Source organism: Anastrepha ludens, chromosome 5 (assembly GCF_028408465.1).
Source record: "Anastrepha ludens isolate Willacy chromosome 5, idAnaLude1.1, whole genome shotgun sequence".
Taxonomy (NCBI): Eukaryota; Metazoa; Arthropoda; class Insecta; order Diptera; family Tephritidae; genus Anastrepha; species Anastrepha ludens.
The window spans coordinates 57,611,702-57,629,372 of record NC_071501.1 but is presented as its reverse complement, the minus strand read 5'-3'; the positions used below and the strand labels follow the sequence as shown (position 1 = coordinate 57,629,372).

General features: G+C 39.2%; 1 protein-coding gene across 1 annotated transcript in view; it reads right to left on the bottom strand.

Moving 5' to 3' along the window:
* The window catches only part of LOC128863570 (protein O-mannosyl-transferase TMTC2), a 204,279-nt gene that overhangs the window by 15,302 nt on the left and 171,306 nt on the right, over nt 1-17,671 (bottom strand). The window contains exons 5-7 of the mRNA XM_054102793.1: nt 13,049-13,601; nt 11,683-12,961; nt 10,909-11,023 (exon numbers count right to left, since the gene is read on the bottom strand). Coding sequence (XP_053958768.1) covers nt 10,909-11,023; nt 11,683-12,961; nt 13,049-13,601 — 1,947 coding nt within the window. The remainder of the gene's footprint in view (nt 1-10,908; nt 11,024-11,682; nt 12,962-13,048; nt 13,602-17,671) is intronic.

Below are 17,671 nucleotides of genomic sequence, written 5' to 3'. Positions count from 1 at the left end.
TTTTTAAGATTTTTCACTGCACTAACGGAACTAAATATGTATGTACATATATAATTGGCGTTAAACAGTTTTTGGGTGTTTGGCCGAGCTCCTTCTCCTATTTGTGGTGTGCGTCTTGTTGTAGTTGGACTAATGGAGGCACCTACAGTTTTGAGCCGACTCCGAACGGCAGATCTTTTTTAATAGGAGAAATATACTGGGATGTTTGGCATTGCTTAGCAAGGGGTGACCGGTATCATTTTGGTGTTTCATCCACGGAGATTCGAACCAATCATGGTAGTAACGCCACAACCCTTTCGGCTACGGCGTTCGCCATGAATATGCCGTATGTCAATGCAGTCACTTTAAGAACACTTCATGAATTAATACATACATATGCATATTTATTTGAGGATATTATATTTATTACTCAATTGTGCTTATAGCAAGAGGAAGTGATTGATTATATGATGCATTGAACTAATTTTTCAGAACTTTGTTTCTATCTAGGGCTAACTCAAAGCATCAATATCTATTATTTCTAAACTCTACTATATTATACATATTTTCATTTCATTATTCTAACTTGGGCTTTCTGGGACTTTATGCACGAGACTTTAAGCATCCTTATACCAGGAAAATATTTTATAATTCTCTAGTAAGGTAATAATAGGTATAATAGTAATTCTATTCCCAAGGGTTCGAAAGAGTTCGACGCAGCTTTTCCTGGTTTACTCTGCAAATTCTTCATTCTATCAAGATGGAATCAAATTACTCAAATACTCATAGACTCAAACAATGAAATAAAATAATTGGCATTTACATCCTCTATTGGATGTTTAGCCAAGCTCCTCCTCGAAATGTGTGATGTGCATCTTGATATTTCCCCAATAAAGGCGCGGTCTACAGTTTTATGTGGCCTCCGAATGGCAGATGTTTTCTTATGAAGAGCTTTTTCACGCAGAAATACTCTCGGAGGTTAGCCATTGCCTGCCGAAGCGCGGCCCTATTCGGTAAGCCTTTTTTGATACTCTGGAGTTTCATGTCCACGACTGCTTTCGAACCCGAGCACTACCGAGTAGTAGTCACGCATCAATCCATTCGGTCACCGCGGTCGCTAAACTAACATCTAAACTATTGGGTTAGAGAATAAGTTCCTATCGTTTTCATATTTTTTTATTTTACAACGATTTGTTGGCAAAGGGTAAGTATTCAAGCCATAGAACTCTTTATGCTTTACAAAACTATGTCAATTGTATTTTTGAGTTATTTAATCCTTTATTAGATTTGTAAACTCCTATGTTAAACTGATTTTGGCCAATAAATGAAATGAAATGAAATGAGGCTTAGAAATGGAGTACCCAGGAGACAAAAATAAACATTTTCGACTACAGCTCTTCTTTGCTTTTCATTGAGGTCAAAAAGGTGCCAAAGCAGCCCGAGACATTTGCGACGAGTACGGAGAAGGTGCCATAGACAAATCTACAGCACGGATTTGACGTTGATGACACGTCCCGCAACGAAAATCTTTCTGAAATCAATGAAGAACGTCTCCAATCACTTTTGAAGGAGAACAGTCGCCAAATCAGTCGTGAATTGGCGGAAAAATAAACTGCGATCATAAAACTATTCTCAATCACCTTCATTCAATGAGACTAACCGAAAAATTTGGAGTCTGTGTGCCTCACGCGCTCAATGAAAAAAATCAAAGAAAGGTGCCTTCAAATATCCATCCAGCCATCCAGCAATACGCGGACATAAACTTTTTGTACCGAATCGTCATGGCAGATGGGGGAATGGTGCCTATACATCAATATGACGGAAAGAACGGAGTGGGTGGATCCAGGAGATACGCCAAAGCCGAGAGACAAGCCGGATCTTCATCCAAAGAAGATTATGATATGTGTTTGAAGGGACTGGGAAGACATGGTGCACTGGGAAATGCTCGAAAAGAATGCCACGGTCATCAAGCAGCTCTACATTGCCCGGCTAGACCGCGTGAATGAGACTATTTGAGTGGAAATACCTGATCGAAATAGTCAAACTCCACTCCTTCACGACAACGCCAGGCCCCTTGTTGCACAAGTCGTTAAAGCCGCACTCGAGGAGCTCGAATGGGAGGACCTTCAGGATCCGACGTATTCTCCGGAGCTTGCACCGACCGATTACCATCTTTTCCGCTCCCTGTCAAACCGTATGAAGAGCGTTACCTTCGATAACAAAGAGGTCCTCAAAACTGGCTCAACGGCATCAACAAATCGGTGGAGAGGTGAGAAGAAGTTGTAAAGAGCAACGATGATTATATAATTGATTAATTTATTGATATAATTATTGTTTTTTGTTTAAATAAAAGTCTTCTTTTAAAACGCTACGGGCCTATTCCCCTAACGGTTTACTAATTTACTTATAACGCATAATAAAAGAAGTCAACAATATAACCCACTGAAGTTACACCCAGCCGCAATTAGTCCCAACCGCAGTTTGTTATGCGAGTCCTATAATTTAATTAATTGTGCGGTGCCGTGTACTTATATACTCGTATATGTGTCTTTTGATTTTAGATGAATTTGGGGCTTTCGTTAAGATGTTTGTACATACATATTAGCACATACATTTTAAAAGATACTATCTGGTGTTTGTTACATTCACAGCTGTTCGCTATCAAATTTTATATTGATTGAATCAAAAATATATGCACATAAAAGACAAAATCGTTTTCTAAATAGACCATCTTATTCTCGACTTGAGTAGTGACCGCCTAAATATCGAGCAATTGTATCAATTTGTGTGACAGGACCCATCCAGTCACACACTAAAGAAACATTGACTGGAAAGAGGATCGATGTAAATAACTGTCAACGGTGACTAGAGTGTTGAGAGGCGATTGCGCTGACTTTCTGTTTGGTGACGGAGAATACTTTGTCTTCTTTATCTTTAGCTTGTCTTACCTTCTATATCTCTTTTAGAAAAGAAAAACATGAGGTACTTATACGAGAATGACAATTTCAGAAAATGTTGCGTAAAGATGACCCTATCAAATGCGGATTGTGGGTTCTTTTGGATTTTTTCCGGGTTTTTCCAAGTTTAACTAGATTTAGAATAACTGATTAAGACGCGGTTAAGGTTTGATACAAATATTCATAATGGCAAAATAATGTTGGAATTTTGCACGACATGAGCCTTAAGAACGAAATGAACAAGAAATGTGACATTCTTTGTCGTGCATGTCATTCGAAACCTTATAGAAGCAAAAACCATGATTCAATAAAAAAATATTGTTTAAAGTTTTGCAACTGATTTCGGTTGCTACTTATTCCATTGATGCAATTTGGAAGCTAGGAAAAAAGGGGTTAGGTTTGTCCCCTTTCTAAAGAGGTAGTAAAAACTTAAAAGGCCGATGTAAACCATAGAATAATTTTATGTTATTTTTTGAATGGTCGGTATGAATGGTACTCAATTATTTATATTTTTAACTTAACCAACTATGGACAGAGAAATAATGCACTTACAGACTAACATTGCTGAGGACTGGGAACGATACCGTGATGTTCAGAAGAACTACAAGAGGCTTATTTGGGAATCGAAAAGAACCTCATATAGGGAATTCTGCAGCGGTATTGAATCTTTGAGTGACACGGCAAAATTGGTTAGGATCCTGAAAAGGGACCCAACTGCAAAGCTGGGGTCACTTAGGAAATCTGATGGTTCCTTCACGGAGCGGCAAAGTGAGACACTCAGCTTTCTGATGGAATCTCACTTTCCTGGTAATCAGATAAGCGTCAGCCGGCAACAGCCCTTATTGATAGAGGCGATTGTCAGAGCTTGTACACCTTCTTGCCAGATATGTATGTGGTAAATGAGGCCGCCATTCGATTTGCCATCAAATCTTTTGGCGGCTACAAGTCGCCCAGACTAGATGGCATATATCCTGCCATTCTGAAGGAAGGCGCAGAGTCCGTGATAGCAGCCCTGCAGAAAATCTTCTCGGCATGCCTGGCACTGGCCTACATACCACGCTATTGGAGGATGGTGGGGTCGCTTTCATCCCAAAGGTTGGAAGAGGCGACTACACCAGCCCCAAAAGCCTTAGACCCATCAGCATGACTTCTTTCATGCTGTAAAGTCTCGAACGACTGGTGGAATTGCTCGACGTTTAAAGATTTTAGGGAATGTCTTAAACACCAGGTGTAGTAGAACAGAAAAAAAAATTCAGATTTAGAATTTAGCGGTTCGAATGTCAAAATCTCAAATAGGATGTAAACAAGCAAGCGAAACAATAACAAATCGCAAGAAAAAATAAATCAGCTGTTTACTGATATCACCTTGGATAAAGTAGATACCTTGTGTTATTTTTAGTCTCCTTTACCATAAACTGTTGTCAGAATCTTGTTATCTTTTGGTTTGAGAATATTCGAATAGCGAAAAGGGGAAGCATCATTAGGCTTAGACGTAGTGTGGTTATAAATTAATGTTGTTGTTTTCATTTATACACTTTTGGATATACATATGTACATATGAACGTATACACATATGGACGTGTTTGAGCAAACCAAAAATGTTGGTTCCGACCGAAATTAAATTTTCTTCCATTAGGTTGCCATGAAACAAAGACAGCAAAATATAAAAATCTGCTTACACCAAAACAGATAGCAAAAGGCGGGACACAAGCGCGCAGTACCTTCCTCTTTGATGTCGCTGACAACATTACAATGTTGACGACGGCGAGTGATTGTAAGCTCTTTTGACTCCAGGCTTTTGGTACCAATACTAATGCACATAGTAATAGAGGTAAGTAAATATACACATAAACGGTGTTTAATTTACATACCTTCACACATGCAGTTGACTTTACACATACACAAAAACGTAATCAGAATCACACAACTGAAGGTCACGAAATGATAAAAGTTTTGCTTTCACCAGTGAACCAGCACATACTGCAAATTATATTACAGAATTTTGCAGTCGTGGCTGAAAATGCAGTTTCCAAAGAAAGGAGAATGTAAAAAACGCCTGTAATCCCAAAGAAATAGAATGTGAGAAATGCATAGGTGGAACTTTAAAAATCCCAAGCTAGCATAGAGCACTAGCACTAGCTTTCCAAGGAGTATACGAGTACGAGTATATGCGCAGAATTTCACACACAAATGCGAGAACTCGCAATAATAAGTCTCTGAAAACGGATTTTCTTACAATTTGCCCACTGGAGCGAGAAGTCGAACTAAAAGTCTATTACGTCAAACACAATAATCAATAATATAATACTCGTACATGTGGACAAGTGCATCTTTCACCAACTCTTTGGCTTTTGAGAAGAACTTAAATCTAGGCTGACAAAACACAAAGGATAGAAGTGGAGCGTTCCGAACGTCAAAGATTCGGTAAAAGCAGCAATGCATATTTTTTGCCTAGAAAGTGGCATTATGATAAAACGTTGTTCAATTCATTTCCTGCTACATTGGATTATAATCAGACAGAGTGTCTTTGTAATATGCGTGACAAGGTTACCTGGTAGAGGATTAAAACAAGAAATTTGCGTGAATCATATCCCTATATCAAGAACGATTGCTCTGCAAAGGAGCTGATGTGGGTACTTCAACGGATCCTGGCAGATATGTTTGAATAGTTAGAAATGCATTCGTTTCCTCGACTATATTGTTATTTATGCGTACGATTGCTATTCCCAATTCGTCGTAATCGGTTAGTGCGACTCTGACTCCGTATCCTTTAAAAGCAGTGTGAAAGCGTTTTCTCTGGAAGTGATTCCTGATGTCGTGATAATTATTCTTACGGACAATGGTTCCAGGCCTCCTATTTTTTACTTACCACTTCTTTTAGCTGCAGAACAAAGAGAGAAAGGTAATATCTTCACCACGAAAGATCCTTCTGAGATCCGTTAGCGAATGTTGCGCTTTGGAAGTTGAATTTTGCGAATCTTGAATCGATCGTTATTTGGCCTAAGCATACTTTCAGACCCTTGACTTTCTACTACCAACTCTTACAACTTCTGCTCAAACAGCCATGAGTTTCAATATGCCTTCGCATCACTGACAGTGGCACTACCATGCTTCTCCTTTTCTTAATGGCTTCACTTATACATATGTAAGGTTGATAGTTTTCTTTTTTTTTAATGTATAGTAGTAGTTGCGTAAAAAATCTTAAAAACCTAATACACTGAAATGCATTAAAATGCGACTATCAGTGGCCATGATGTTATGACATCAATACTGTTGATGTAGCAAAACTGTAAGTTGTAAAGCAGAATTGAAAAACGGCTCAAATACGTGAAATGCCGAACGGCATGAAGGTGAAAACTACAGAAATGCATAGATCTGGCACAAAAAATGTATGGGAAAAAGTGAAAAGCGTTTGAAGACGAATGCGAATGTAAATGTGAACGAAACAGTGAATGCGAAATACTCAACAGCAACTATTGCTGCATTCATTTAACTGAGGCTTTTGAATTTAGTGATGGTGCGTGTGGCAAGGGACGTCTATAGGTTGGTAATTGGCAGCATATGGGACGAAGGGACGAACAATATTATTGGCAAGGAGAGCTAAAAAACTGTGACAGCCACTATACGCAAAGAGAGTATGTACGTATTCATACCTGACCGTAACTGAGCAATGCTTGCAAATCTATTTGCGCTGCGTATTCATTTGCAGTCGTCCAACTACAGACACACATACATATGTACCGTACATGTGTAAAAGCTTTCCGAGCTCATGAACAAAACCATGCCAACATCATGTTGAGGCATAAGAAAAGAGCTAAAATATGGAAGTGATGGCGCCTGAAGAATGTGGGAGGAGTATTGAAAGCGACAGAGCTGACAAATGCACTCTCAATTGCGTCGGAGTGTAGTGGTGTCTGTCGACTAGCGATTCAAGATTTTTTGCAGGTTTTGATGCTGCGGCTTCCTTTTTCATTCATTCATTCTTTCTGCTTCTTCAGTTTCCTGATGGCCTCTTTTACAAGAGTTCATTTGAATTTCAGTTTTTTTTTCTAACCTTTATTCTGCTTAAATGTGACTTAATCGCTGAGATTTGCAAGCAATCCATTGCAATTGGAATATCGCGAATGACGAATGGAACGGAAACGGAAAACGACAGCAGAATAGCAAAACGAAGGGAGGGGGATAAATCGAATAGATAATAATATGCCACATTTAAGTAATCTTCACTTGACTGGATAAGGGTGCTTTGGCTGGAAGAGTGGGTGTGGACTCTTGAAATTGGAGTCGTTTAAATGTTGAAGGTGTTTTGGCAAGTTGAGTTTAAGGAAACAATTAATTTAATGAAGGGGAATATTCTTTTTTTAATAAACACTACGCATACATAATCGAATACCGAAACTTATATCGCAAATCATTTGAAAACCTAACTTTTAGTTATGCTCCAGAAATCTTCTGAAATCAGTATCCGCCTAGCTAAATATACAGGGTGGGCCATATAGCGTTTGCTTTTAGAACCACTTATTTTTTTGAGAATGGTAACAAAAATGACATGTCAAATGTGTTCATAATTTACTCAAAGGTCTGACATTTACGAAATGGGACGCTATATGCTTGAACAAAATTGGGAAATATTGAAAACCTATTTCCAAATTGGTGACTCTTCTACTCAAACTGTGAGAAATTAAAAAAAAAATTACAAAAAAAAGATTTGCCAACAAGACAGTTTGTGGATCAATTTGTTAATCGTGCTCGTGAAAGTGGATCGTTAATGGATAAAACAACACGTGAACGTGCTCCTACAGTGCGTACACCCGAAAACATTGAAAACAGAATTGAACATTTCACGCATTTCTTTGAGGAGAATTTTGCATAAAGACCTCGGTACGAAGGCTTACAAAGTTCAATTGGTGCAAGAACTGAAGCCTAATGACCATCCAAAGCGTTTTCGGTTCGCTCAATGGGCAGAAAATCGTTGACCGAAGATGAGCATTTTTACCGAAAAATCATCTTTTCTGATGAAGCTCATTTTCACATCGGTGGCTACGTCAATAGATCCAGCGGCTACGTTGGCTGGGTCATGTTGTCCGAATGGGTACAAACACTCCGGCTTTGAAAGTATTCGATGCGGTACCAGCTGGTGGTAGCAGAGGAAGATGAAGGCCTCCTCTGCGTTGGGAAGATCAGGTGGGGAATGACTTGGCTTCACTTGGTGTGTCCAATTGGCGCCGGTTAGCACGAGAAAGAAACGACTGGCGCGCTTTGTTAAACTCGGCCAAAATCGAATAAGCGGTTATCGCGCCAATTAAGAAGAAGCAGGCTACGTCAATAAGCAAAATTGTCGGATTTGGGGCTCAGAAAATCTACACGTTACTGTAGAGAAGCAAATGCATCCACAACGAGTCACTGTTTGGTGCGGTTTTTGGTCTGGCGGCATCATCGGGCCATTTTTTTCGAAAATGAGCGAGGAGCCGCGATTACAGTAAAAGGCGAGCGTTGCCGGGACATGCTCAACGAGTTGTGTCCAAAAATTGAAGAGGATGACATGGACGACATTTGGTTTCACCAGGACGGTGCAACTTGTCACACTGCCAAAATTACACTCGAACTTTTGGCTACCGTTTTTGAAAACCGAATAATCACCCGAAATTCCGATATCAATTGGCCGCCTCGGAGCTGTGATTTAAGCCTGTTGCCCGTTGGACTATTTTTTGTGGGGGCCGTTAAGAACAAATGCTATGCGAACCATCCAGAGACGATTAATGCTATGCTTTAAAACACGAAATCGAAGTTGCCATTCATGAAATTGGAGCGCAAACAATCGAAAATGTGCTTGAAAATTGGGTTGATCGAATGGCCTTCTGTGAAGCCAGTCGTGGCAGTCATTTGAACGATATTATTTTTCATTCATAAATGACAATGTTCAATCTTCAAAATAAAAAAAAAGTTTGAAAAAGTTTGTTTTTATAGCCGATTCAAAAAGCAAATTTTACATGGCCCACCCTATATGTAAATGATGCCTAAAATATTATTAAATAGCTTGGTTTTCATGCAGTATTTAAATTTCGGGTTATTGGCAGATAAAGCTTTAGAACGACAAGGGTCTATCCATCTAAAACAAAAAATTAACTTGTTCAAAATCAATTGTTGCATCTCAATTGAAGTATTGGAGGAAAATTTATAATCTTAAATTAGCCACTCAAAAACAGGAAAAAACTTAATGTAGAAAACTCTTCAGAACTGCCAAAGAAAATATCTTGCGCCCAATTCTCATTTGCAGGACCCCATTCTTAAGAAATTTACTATATTTGCCAGCACGGTTGGTCCAACGACAACGAAAAGTGCAAAAAATCCCAGGCGTTTCCCAGTAGTATAGTTCTGCGCGCTTCAAAAAAAATTACAGCGATCTCTGTTTGGGGTAACTGCATTCTTTTTGAAATTTTTTTACCTTTAAACAGAAAAAATTTTAATATTAAAATTTACGAATACTGAGGATAAAAACCGAAACAGCGCTTTTTAGAAATAAAGGTGGAAGAAGAACTAGCGTAGTTCCTGAGACATCAATAATACTTGCATAGCGATAGAAATGATGTGTACCAAAGCGGAGCTATATTAGGTGATAGCAGAAGTGCAAACATTAAAAAAAACCTTGCAAATGTATAGGTAGTTTGAATGGCGAAACTTCGATCAGAATTTAAACATGCAAGGAAAACAACAACAATAAAATATATCACTTTGAAAAGCAAACCACCAATTCACAAGAAAAAAATCAGCTGTTCTTCTGATATCTTCTGTATAGATTCGCACTTGGCTGTGTACTCGGCTTGCCGTTAGATTAGCGAAAAATTGTTGTTATTGATTTTTCTTAAAAACTGAAGTCAACGGTCAAACTTAAAGGGGAGCCTGGTTTATGAGGTCTAAAAATTGCATCTCTTTGCGATTTTTTTTTAAGGAAAAAATTAATTTAGCACTGCAAAGTTTTTCCTATCTTTTAATGATCATTTAAAAAGTATAAGCAATTTTTGTACTGGTTAAAATAAGTTGAAAAAAATGTTTAACATAGAAATTAGTAGAGCGCTGCAACGCTGGAGTTTCCAACTGGCGTACAAGATACAGCTCGTAATTATTATCTAAAGCAAAAAATTCAAATGGATTTCTAATTATCATGATTTTTTATTCTAGATGAACTAAGAAAACTTAGAGAAATTCCAAAATTTCAACTTTTCGGAGGTTTTAAAGAAAAAATGCCTTTCTATAAAAAAAAAAAATCAGTTGAACTTGGTATAAAAATCTTGAACAGTTTTTTTTTATTTATTTTGTTAATTCAAATAGAATATAATTTAATACTGAAGGGAACAAGCTATGATTCATTTCAAAAGGTTCATGAGTTTTTTTTCATTCATGCACGCCAATTCAAAGAAATCATAAAGATGAAAAGTCGAGAAAAGAAGATAAAGTTTGTACTATAGCTGTCCGGTCAAAGCGAAACTACCTAACGCTCGCCTACCTTTGGCTTTGTATCTACGGAAATATTGAGAATTAGGCTCTGTAACTTTGAGTGGATATTCTGAAATATATTAGGAATCGCTTAAAACGAAAAAAGAAAATTAATTTTTTTACTTACTACTTATATTATATATCTATAAGACATGTACAGAGCTGTACCAATAATGTTAAATTTAAACAAAAATTACGGTTGTCATATGTACAAGGTGGCACAAAATTAATCATCAAATTGGTTTTTCAATAGCTTTTTTACATAATCAAAAAATAATTTTCGCCATGGAAATCTTTATTTTGGCTTTTATGCGCCTCATTGCTTGTCTGTTAGAATACCGCAGATTTTCTAGTTCCCAAGTGTCAAATATAATTGACGTAAGACGACATTTGCAAAATTTATGAACTTTCTGATGAGGTGATTAATTTGGTGCCACCTCAATTAGCAATTGAGTTATTAAAAAATGTGTGTACTCACAAGTTAAAGTGAACATCCGCCATATTTGGTCTATACTTAATAGCCTCAACCAGCACTTCCTGCGCTTCTTCATAACGACCTTGTGAGCTAAGTACACTTCCTAGGTTACCTAGAGCTGTGAAGTAAAAAATATGAGGAAATATGTCGAAAGTATTTAAAATGGTCCATAAACACTTTGTTAAATAATTAAAATTTATATCGGGTGTCTTTTAAGAGCTTCATAGCATTTATTTGTTGAATAAGATACTCGGCGTGAGTCTGCCGCGGCCACGTTCAAAAGCATGTAGTTCATTTGTAGTCTCAAGTTTGAACCAAAGGCCGTTGATATTTAACTGATTAATTTTTGGAAACAAATCTTCAGTCAGCATGTCTCGATAGAACCGAAATAAGGACCGTTAAACTATTAATGATGACTTGGCAAACTTTACTGAACAGAAATCTCAGAAATTTGGCGCCGTAAATGTATGAATTACTAAATGACATACATTTTTAATGACGTTGGAAAAAGTCAACCTTGAAACAAATATTTCTAGAACCCAGTATGTTGGGTACCTTGAACCAATTTCAAATCGTGCTTTTTGTACATATAGTATAACATATTTTGCATATTATTTAGATATATTTTGCGTATTATTTGAATTAATTTTGCATATTTTTTTATGTATGGTTTGCATATGTTAATGGTTTTAAATGATGAAAGTGTGTCTTAATTAATACTCGCTACATGTTTCGTGATTTACTTTATTTACTTGAGGATAACATTAGAACACTCACCTTTAGGTGGATTTACTTCCACAGCGCTCCGAAATAGACTTTCTTCATCGTACCAATCAAAGTTGCGTTGCACTGTGCGCGCCCCCAGCCCGCTTAGTAATAGACTTAAGCCGAATATAAGCGCCACCTTTCTCTTGCGAGCCACAGGAGAACGTAAACGTTCCATCAATTTGCCTATGCCATAGCCAGCCAATAGGCAATAACCGACGCTGGGTAAATAAAGCACTCGTTCGGCTACCACGAAACCGACATAAAAGAATAAATTCGTGGCAGGCAGAAAGGGCAGCGTTAGAAAGGATAATGCCATCAACAAAATGCATGCATTATTAGTATGCTGAACTGCACGGCGTGTCCACGGAAGCGGGGACGCTGATGCGTGTCCTAGTCGGTGGTTGTTTCCTGTCTTTTTATTGGAAGCACTGCTGCAAGTGCTGCTGCTGGAAGTATTGCTGCCGGAGCTGTTGTTGCTGGCCGTCGTACTGCTGCTGCAGCAACTACTACTGCGCGAGGAGCGCGGCACTACTGCCGTGAGGGCTTTACGCAACGCTAGCGCTAGAAGGTGGGGGGCTCCACTGGAAGACTGGAATAACTGATGGCAACAGCAGTCACTGAAGACGTTCGGATTGAGCCACGGTAGGTTATTATTGTTATTGTTAAGGGCACAGCACGAAGCGGTGTGGTGAGCGGAGCTCAGCTCCTGCTTGCAGTCATGGCAAGCACACCTAAGGTGTGGTTCGGGCTGCAGCAGTGAAATCGTCGTCGTGCTGTCTGTGGCGTAAGGCGCACAGCTCAAAGATGTTGCATCTAATAGTTTATATGTCGAATTTGATTCTATCGCATCTGTGGGTATTGGCACGCGATATTTTTTCTTGGATCGTGACTTACGTAAGTGATATTGTTGCTGATTCGCATGCCGTTGCTTTTTTGCTAGACGTTCCGCGCGGCGTCTCCATAGATATCTAATGTTTTTGAGAACAATAATGATAAGCGTGCCATAGAAACCAAGGCTGAGTAAATTGCGTTCATCACGGAGGGAGGTAACTCGCGGTATGGCGTCCATTCCCCAGTCGAAACTAAGCACTTGAGGGCTCAGTAGTAGGCTGAAATTGAAGACAGGCAGGTAGATGAATGTTAGAAAGCGCGCCCACATTGAAGGCATTTTGGCTATTGGATTGTCAGCTGCTGAGAAGGCGGTTTGCGGACGAGGTAGTACAACGAGCCGCCAATAGATGATACATGCTAGTGATGCGGCCAGTATGCAAAGTGTGCGCACCCGATGCTTCAAAGAAAACATTGAAAAGTTAGATGATAAGTCACAAACTGCGCTGCCCTTACAAATAAAACACTTTGATTTCCAACCACTCACCTTATCTTGAAAACCGCAGACACCACGTATTCCGTCGAATACCGCACATACTAATAACGCCGTGATTGCTGTCTCCTTGAAAAGTAGAGCCACTAGTGATAGTGTCACCGTGAGAATAAGCGCGATCCATTGACGCATTTCGCCGCGTTCTCGCCACACTATGTGCCGCATATACATTAGGTATGAGAGCAGGTAGAAAATGCAGGCAGCTAGATCAGCGCGACCAACAATTCCCGCTACAGCCTCCGTGTGAATCGGATGAGCTGCGAAGAGAGCCCCCGTAGCCAGTACTCCCCAAACGGACGTTAGAAAGTAGCGCGCCAGTTTAACTACCAACCCAGTAGCTAAGCAATGCATCAAGTTATTGATAAGATGGAACCCCCAAGGCGTGTACCCTCCAAGCAGGAAGTTAAAACGAAAACTGAGCACGCACAGCGGTCTGTAGGAGCCATGCGAGCCAGAGTCTGTAAGTGGGGTACCCCAGTAGTCGTGCTGAAAGACACTCTGCCAAGGCGTGTGGCCGGAAACATCCGTGTTGGTTATGATAGCGCGCCTGAAAGTGTAAAAGATAGATAATGCAAAATCAAAAAGTTGTTAGTCAAGCATGCTAAAGTTATTTTCGTGTACGTGTGCGTGTGCATATGAATCTGTTTGCATTTGAAGTTTCACGAAATGAGGCTCAGACAAATGAGGTAGGGGCCAGGAGTCAAACTAATTAAAAGCAATACGGAGCTAGTGGAAATCTATCTGAATGGCTCTCTGTGAGCAGTGGTAATTGAATATGCACAACAGGCTCCTTCTCCTGTGCGACGAGCTTTATTTTTGTGTAGCTGTCGTCCTGCTTTGCGGTCTTATTGTTATTCTGCCGTATGCTTGTTGCTTCTGGCATCCTGTGCTTGCTGCCCTGGAGCAATGTTCGCTTATGTACAGGCGGATCACCTGTCAGATTAATTAAAATGATTAAGTGTGGCCTACGCAGCGTAGCCTATTAATTTTCCTTTACGTCTCTTTTGCCAGCAACAATAGCGCACATCACCAGCAATAAGACCAACAAAACCAACAACAAATGCAATAAAAGCAACCACATAATAAATTAAGTATAGAAATATGCAAAGGTAAATTTTTGGGGTGTGACATCCACCGCTACTACCAATTTGCATAAATTGCAAATATTTAGCCGCTAAGCTTTTTTATGCCTCGACTTGCCGCAGCCAGTAAGAGCCGCCCTTATTTACATGCTTACGCATGCATTTACATATATATTGTTACGGGGTCTCTAATATGGCCGGGTTGGTTTGGACAAGTTTTGACGGTCATGCTGTTTCCTGTTTCTTAATATTCAGTTACTATTGCCAAACCACCATAGCAAGGTACGCGATTGAAGGAATAATAAAAACTTATTATTAAAATGAGTGAAAACGTTGCGCTTGTTATTCCCACTTCTTACCAACTTTAGCAACAAGGCTCATTTTTTGATGAATGGCTATATTAACAATCAAAATTTCCCTATATGGGGCGACAAAGTTCAGTAAGTAGAATTGCATCCACAAAAAGTTACGGTGCGGATTTTGGATTGTCGGTCAGTGGTTCGTATTTCCTTTAAAATCGATGGTGCGGCCATCATGATTATCGCGGGGCGCAGCAAATCGATTGCAAAGAATTTTTTTGGTTCTAACGAATCCGCTCTATGTGTCACACTGCGAATGCCACGATGGTCAATCTGCATGAATGTTTTAAGAGCTTGGCTATTTGTTGTTTAGGTGATGTGATTAGGCAACCATAAAATTTCTCGTGGGCAGAAATATATTTGCGTAAACGTCAGCCGACACACGAGACATCTATTGAAATATTCTCATATGCTTGTCCAGTACCCCACAAATCGCCATAGCCCTTCCGCTTGTCCGCCTTATAGAAAGTGCATACAGGGATTTGTGCCGATCATTTTGTTAGCGGTTTATTTTCGTGTAGAGGCTCACCCGATTTAGCTTATTTGCGCAATTGAGTTGACTAATTGCCGATTCAGGGCGGTACGCCGACATTTATATAACTAAACCAGAAGTTTCAGAAATTTATGGGTTGAATGAAACTTTTCCAGAAATGGTGCTTATGGGATTACTAAAAATATCCTAAGAACGAGTATAAGTCGCCAGAGTTAAGCAAAGAAAATTTTCCATTCTCTTCAAAACTGGTTGGGCAACGGAAATCATGACTTACTTAATTGATAAATACTCGTATAAGCTGTGGACTATAACCGGGTGCCAGGTCACACATAGGTACTTGGGGTTTTACTGATTTTTCGTGGCCCTTAAGCAAGAAATACGGCTTCAGTTATCAATGCCGTCGTCAAAAAATTAGTAAATATTTCACTCAGTGATGACTGGGAAGCATTAACGAGCGGCGAGTGGTCATCCACCCTGAATCGCAAGGCACCAAGTACATGTTTCCAGAGAGCAGATAAGCGTACAGATAACTGGTCATTGCTGACCGGCAACTTTTTATACTTCAAGCATTTGGAAGTAAAGTTGGGTTTTATAAAATATAATATTTGTTGATTTGACCTCTTTGAAAACCAACAATATACTCCGATTTATGTTTAGATTCGATAGATTTAGAACATTTTAAATGCACACGAAAAAAGCATTAAACATGGGCCGAAAAGTTCCGAGTCTAACAAAGAAAACACATTTTTTTGTTCAAAATTATTTTTACTCATCAACGTTCCATTTCCATCAAGAACAACTCAATCACTCCAGTGCCGCTCTAACATTTCACTACCACTTTTTTAGAACGTGGAACGATTTATCTTTTACCTCAAAATAGCATCATCATCATGTTGTTGTAGCATCATAAACATTCCCCATATTTACATACCGGGGATGCTGCTGGAGTTACAATCCTTGGCCGGATATAAATCCAGGTCGTTTCGGTAACGTAGAACCAACTGTCGTGGAAACGACCTGTTACCTCATAAATATAGGCTTCAGTTTCGGCGATAACTTCTTCATTCGAGCGAACTTTCTTACCGGCGAATAGCCAGTAGCCGCTGGGAGCCAAATCTGGTGAACACGGATCCACCGTGGGATTAATTTGAAGTTCACTTCATGTAGTTTTGCCATTATTTAGACACATCAACTCGTTCTAGTTTTTAGTGAACAGTAAGCAAACACGGCACCCACTTTGAGCAGAGCTTTCTCATAGTCAAATGCTCAGGGAATATAAAGCCAGCACGTTTTGATATCTTTACGACGTTAACTCACGAAACTTCACTTTTCATTTAAATCCATTTTGTGGATTTTTTTGATGTTTTCTGGTGTTACTGCCTCACTTACTGCGTTGAGCATGATCGGTGTCTCTATGACCACTTTGAAGTCAGCAAACCATCGTTTTATTGTTGTTTATGAGGGAGCGGAGTCCCATAACACTTTTCAACGGTATTTTTCTCATGAATAAGCAGTGTAAAATTAAAACACGAAATTATTTTTGATCCACTGTATTGAAAATAACAAAAGTAGCGTCACTCGTAGCACAATAACTCACAAACTAATGGATAGAATAACACGAAATTTTATCAGCTGTATTTTTAAGGTTAGTACTAACTGAAAAAGAGGTGAATGTAATAAAACTTAGGCCCGTGACTTTTCAGCCCATGTGTTAGTTGATGGAATATAGCCCGAATGAGGTGTTTATTTTCTGGTCTTGGAAAGCATCATGGGAGTTAAATTTTTCCTTTATACTTCTTCTAGATTTTTTTCTCCCACATTTGATCAACTGCATTAGTCGCCTCAAAACCATTGCGAACTTTTAATATACTTTTTATTTATTGCTTCATGTGATATAGTTAGCCCCTTTTTAGTCATTCACACAGAGATATGACTGCCCAAGCCGATTGTGAATTCTTTAAAAAAATTAAATGTGTCGAAAATGAAAATGTTTGCTCTTCATAGTAAAATAATCATTCGTATTACAAGGAAAAAAACCTACAAAAAAATAATTGGATGTTCAGCGAAAATGCTTTAAAATTCTAGAATGGCCCTGAAACTCGCGGTCTTAAACGAGTCGGCAATTAGTGAGATAGCAGCCAAATATCAGTTTCAAGAAGATTAATGAACAGTTAAAGCTCAATGCGGCTGCAGTGGTAATGCGAAGACGTTTCTTGGAGTCTAGGTATGCCCATGAAGGGTACCATTTGTAACCTAGCCACCTTCTAGGAATAAGCTAAGCTTTGCAGATGCTCACATAATACCGCCAACATGGAGGAGCTAATTTATATGGTATAGTACGTGTATATGTTCCTCATATTGCGATACGATATATAGAATTGACGTATCAACACAAGTGCGTTCAAATTCTAGAAGAAGTTGTGCTGCCATATGAAGGAGAGGAAATACCGCTGAAATTGGTATTCCAATAGGACAACGACGCAAAACATATGAGCAAGTGAACAAATGACTTCTTTCGGGATAACAACATCAACCTGATGGAGTAGCCAGCGGAAACACCAGACCTGGATCCCATCGAAAACACAGTGCTTTCGAAAGAAATCCAACCAATGTAACTGCATTGTGGTAAAAATAAATGTAGCGTGGCGAGAAAATTCCGTGTTCTGTAATGCCACACTCAACA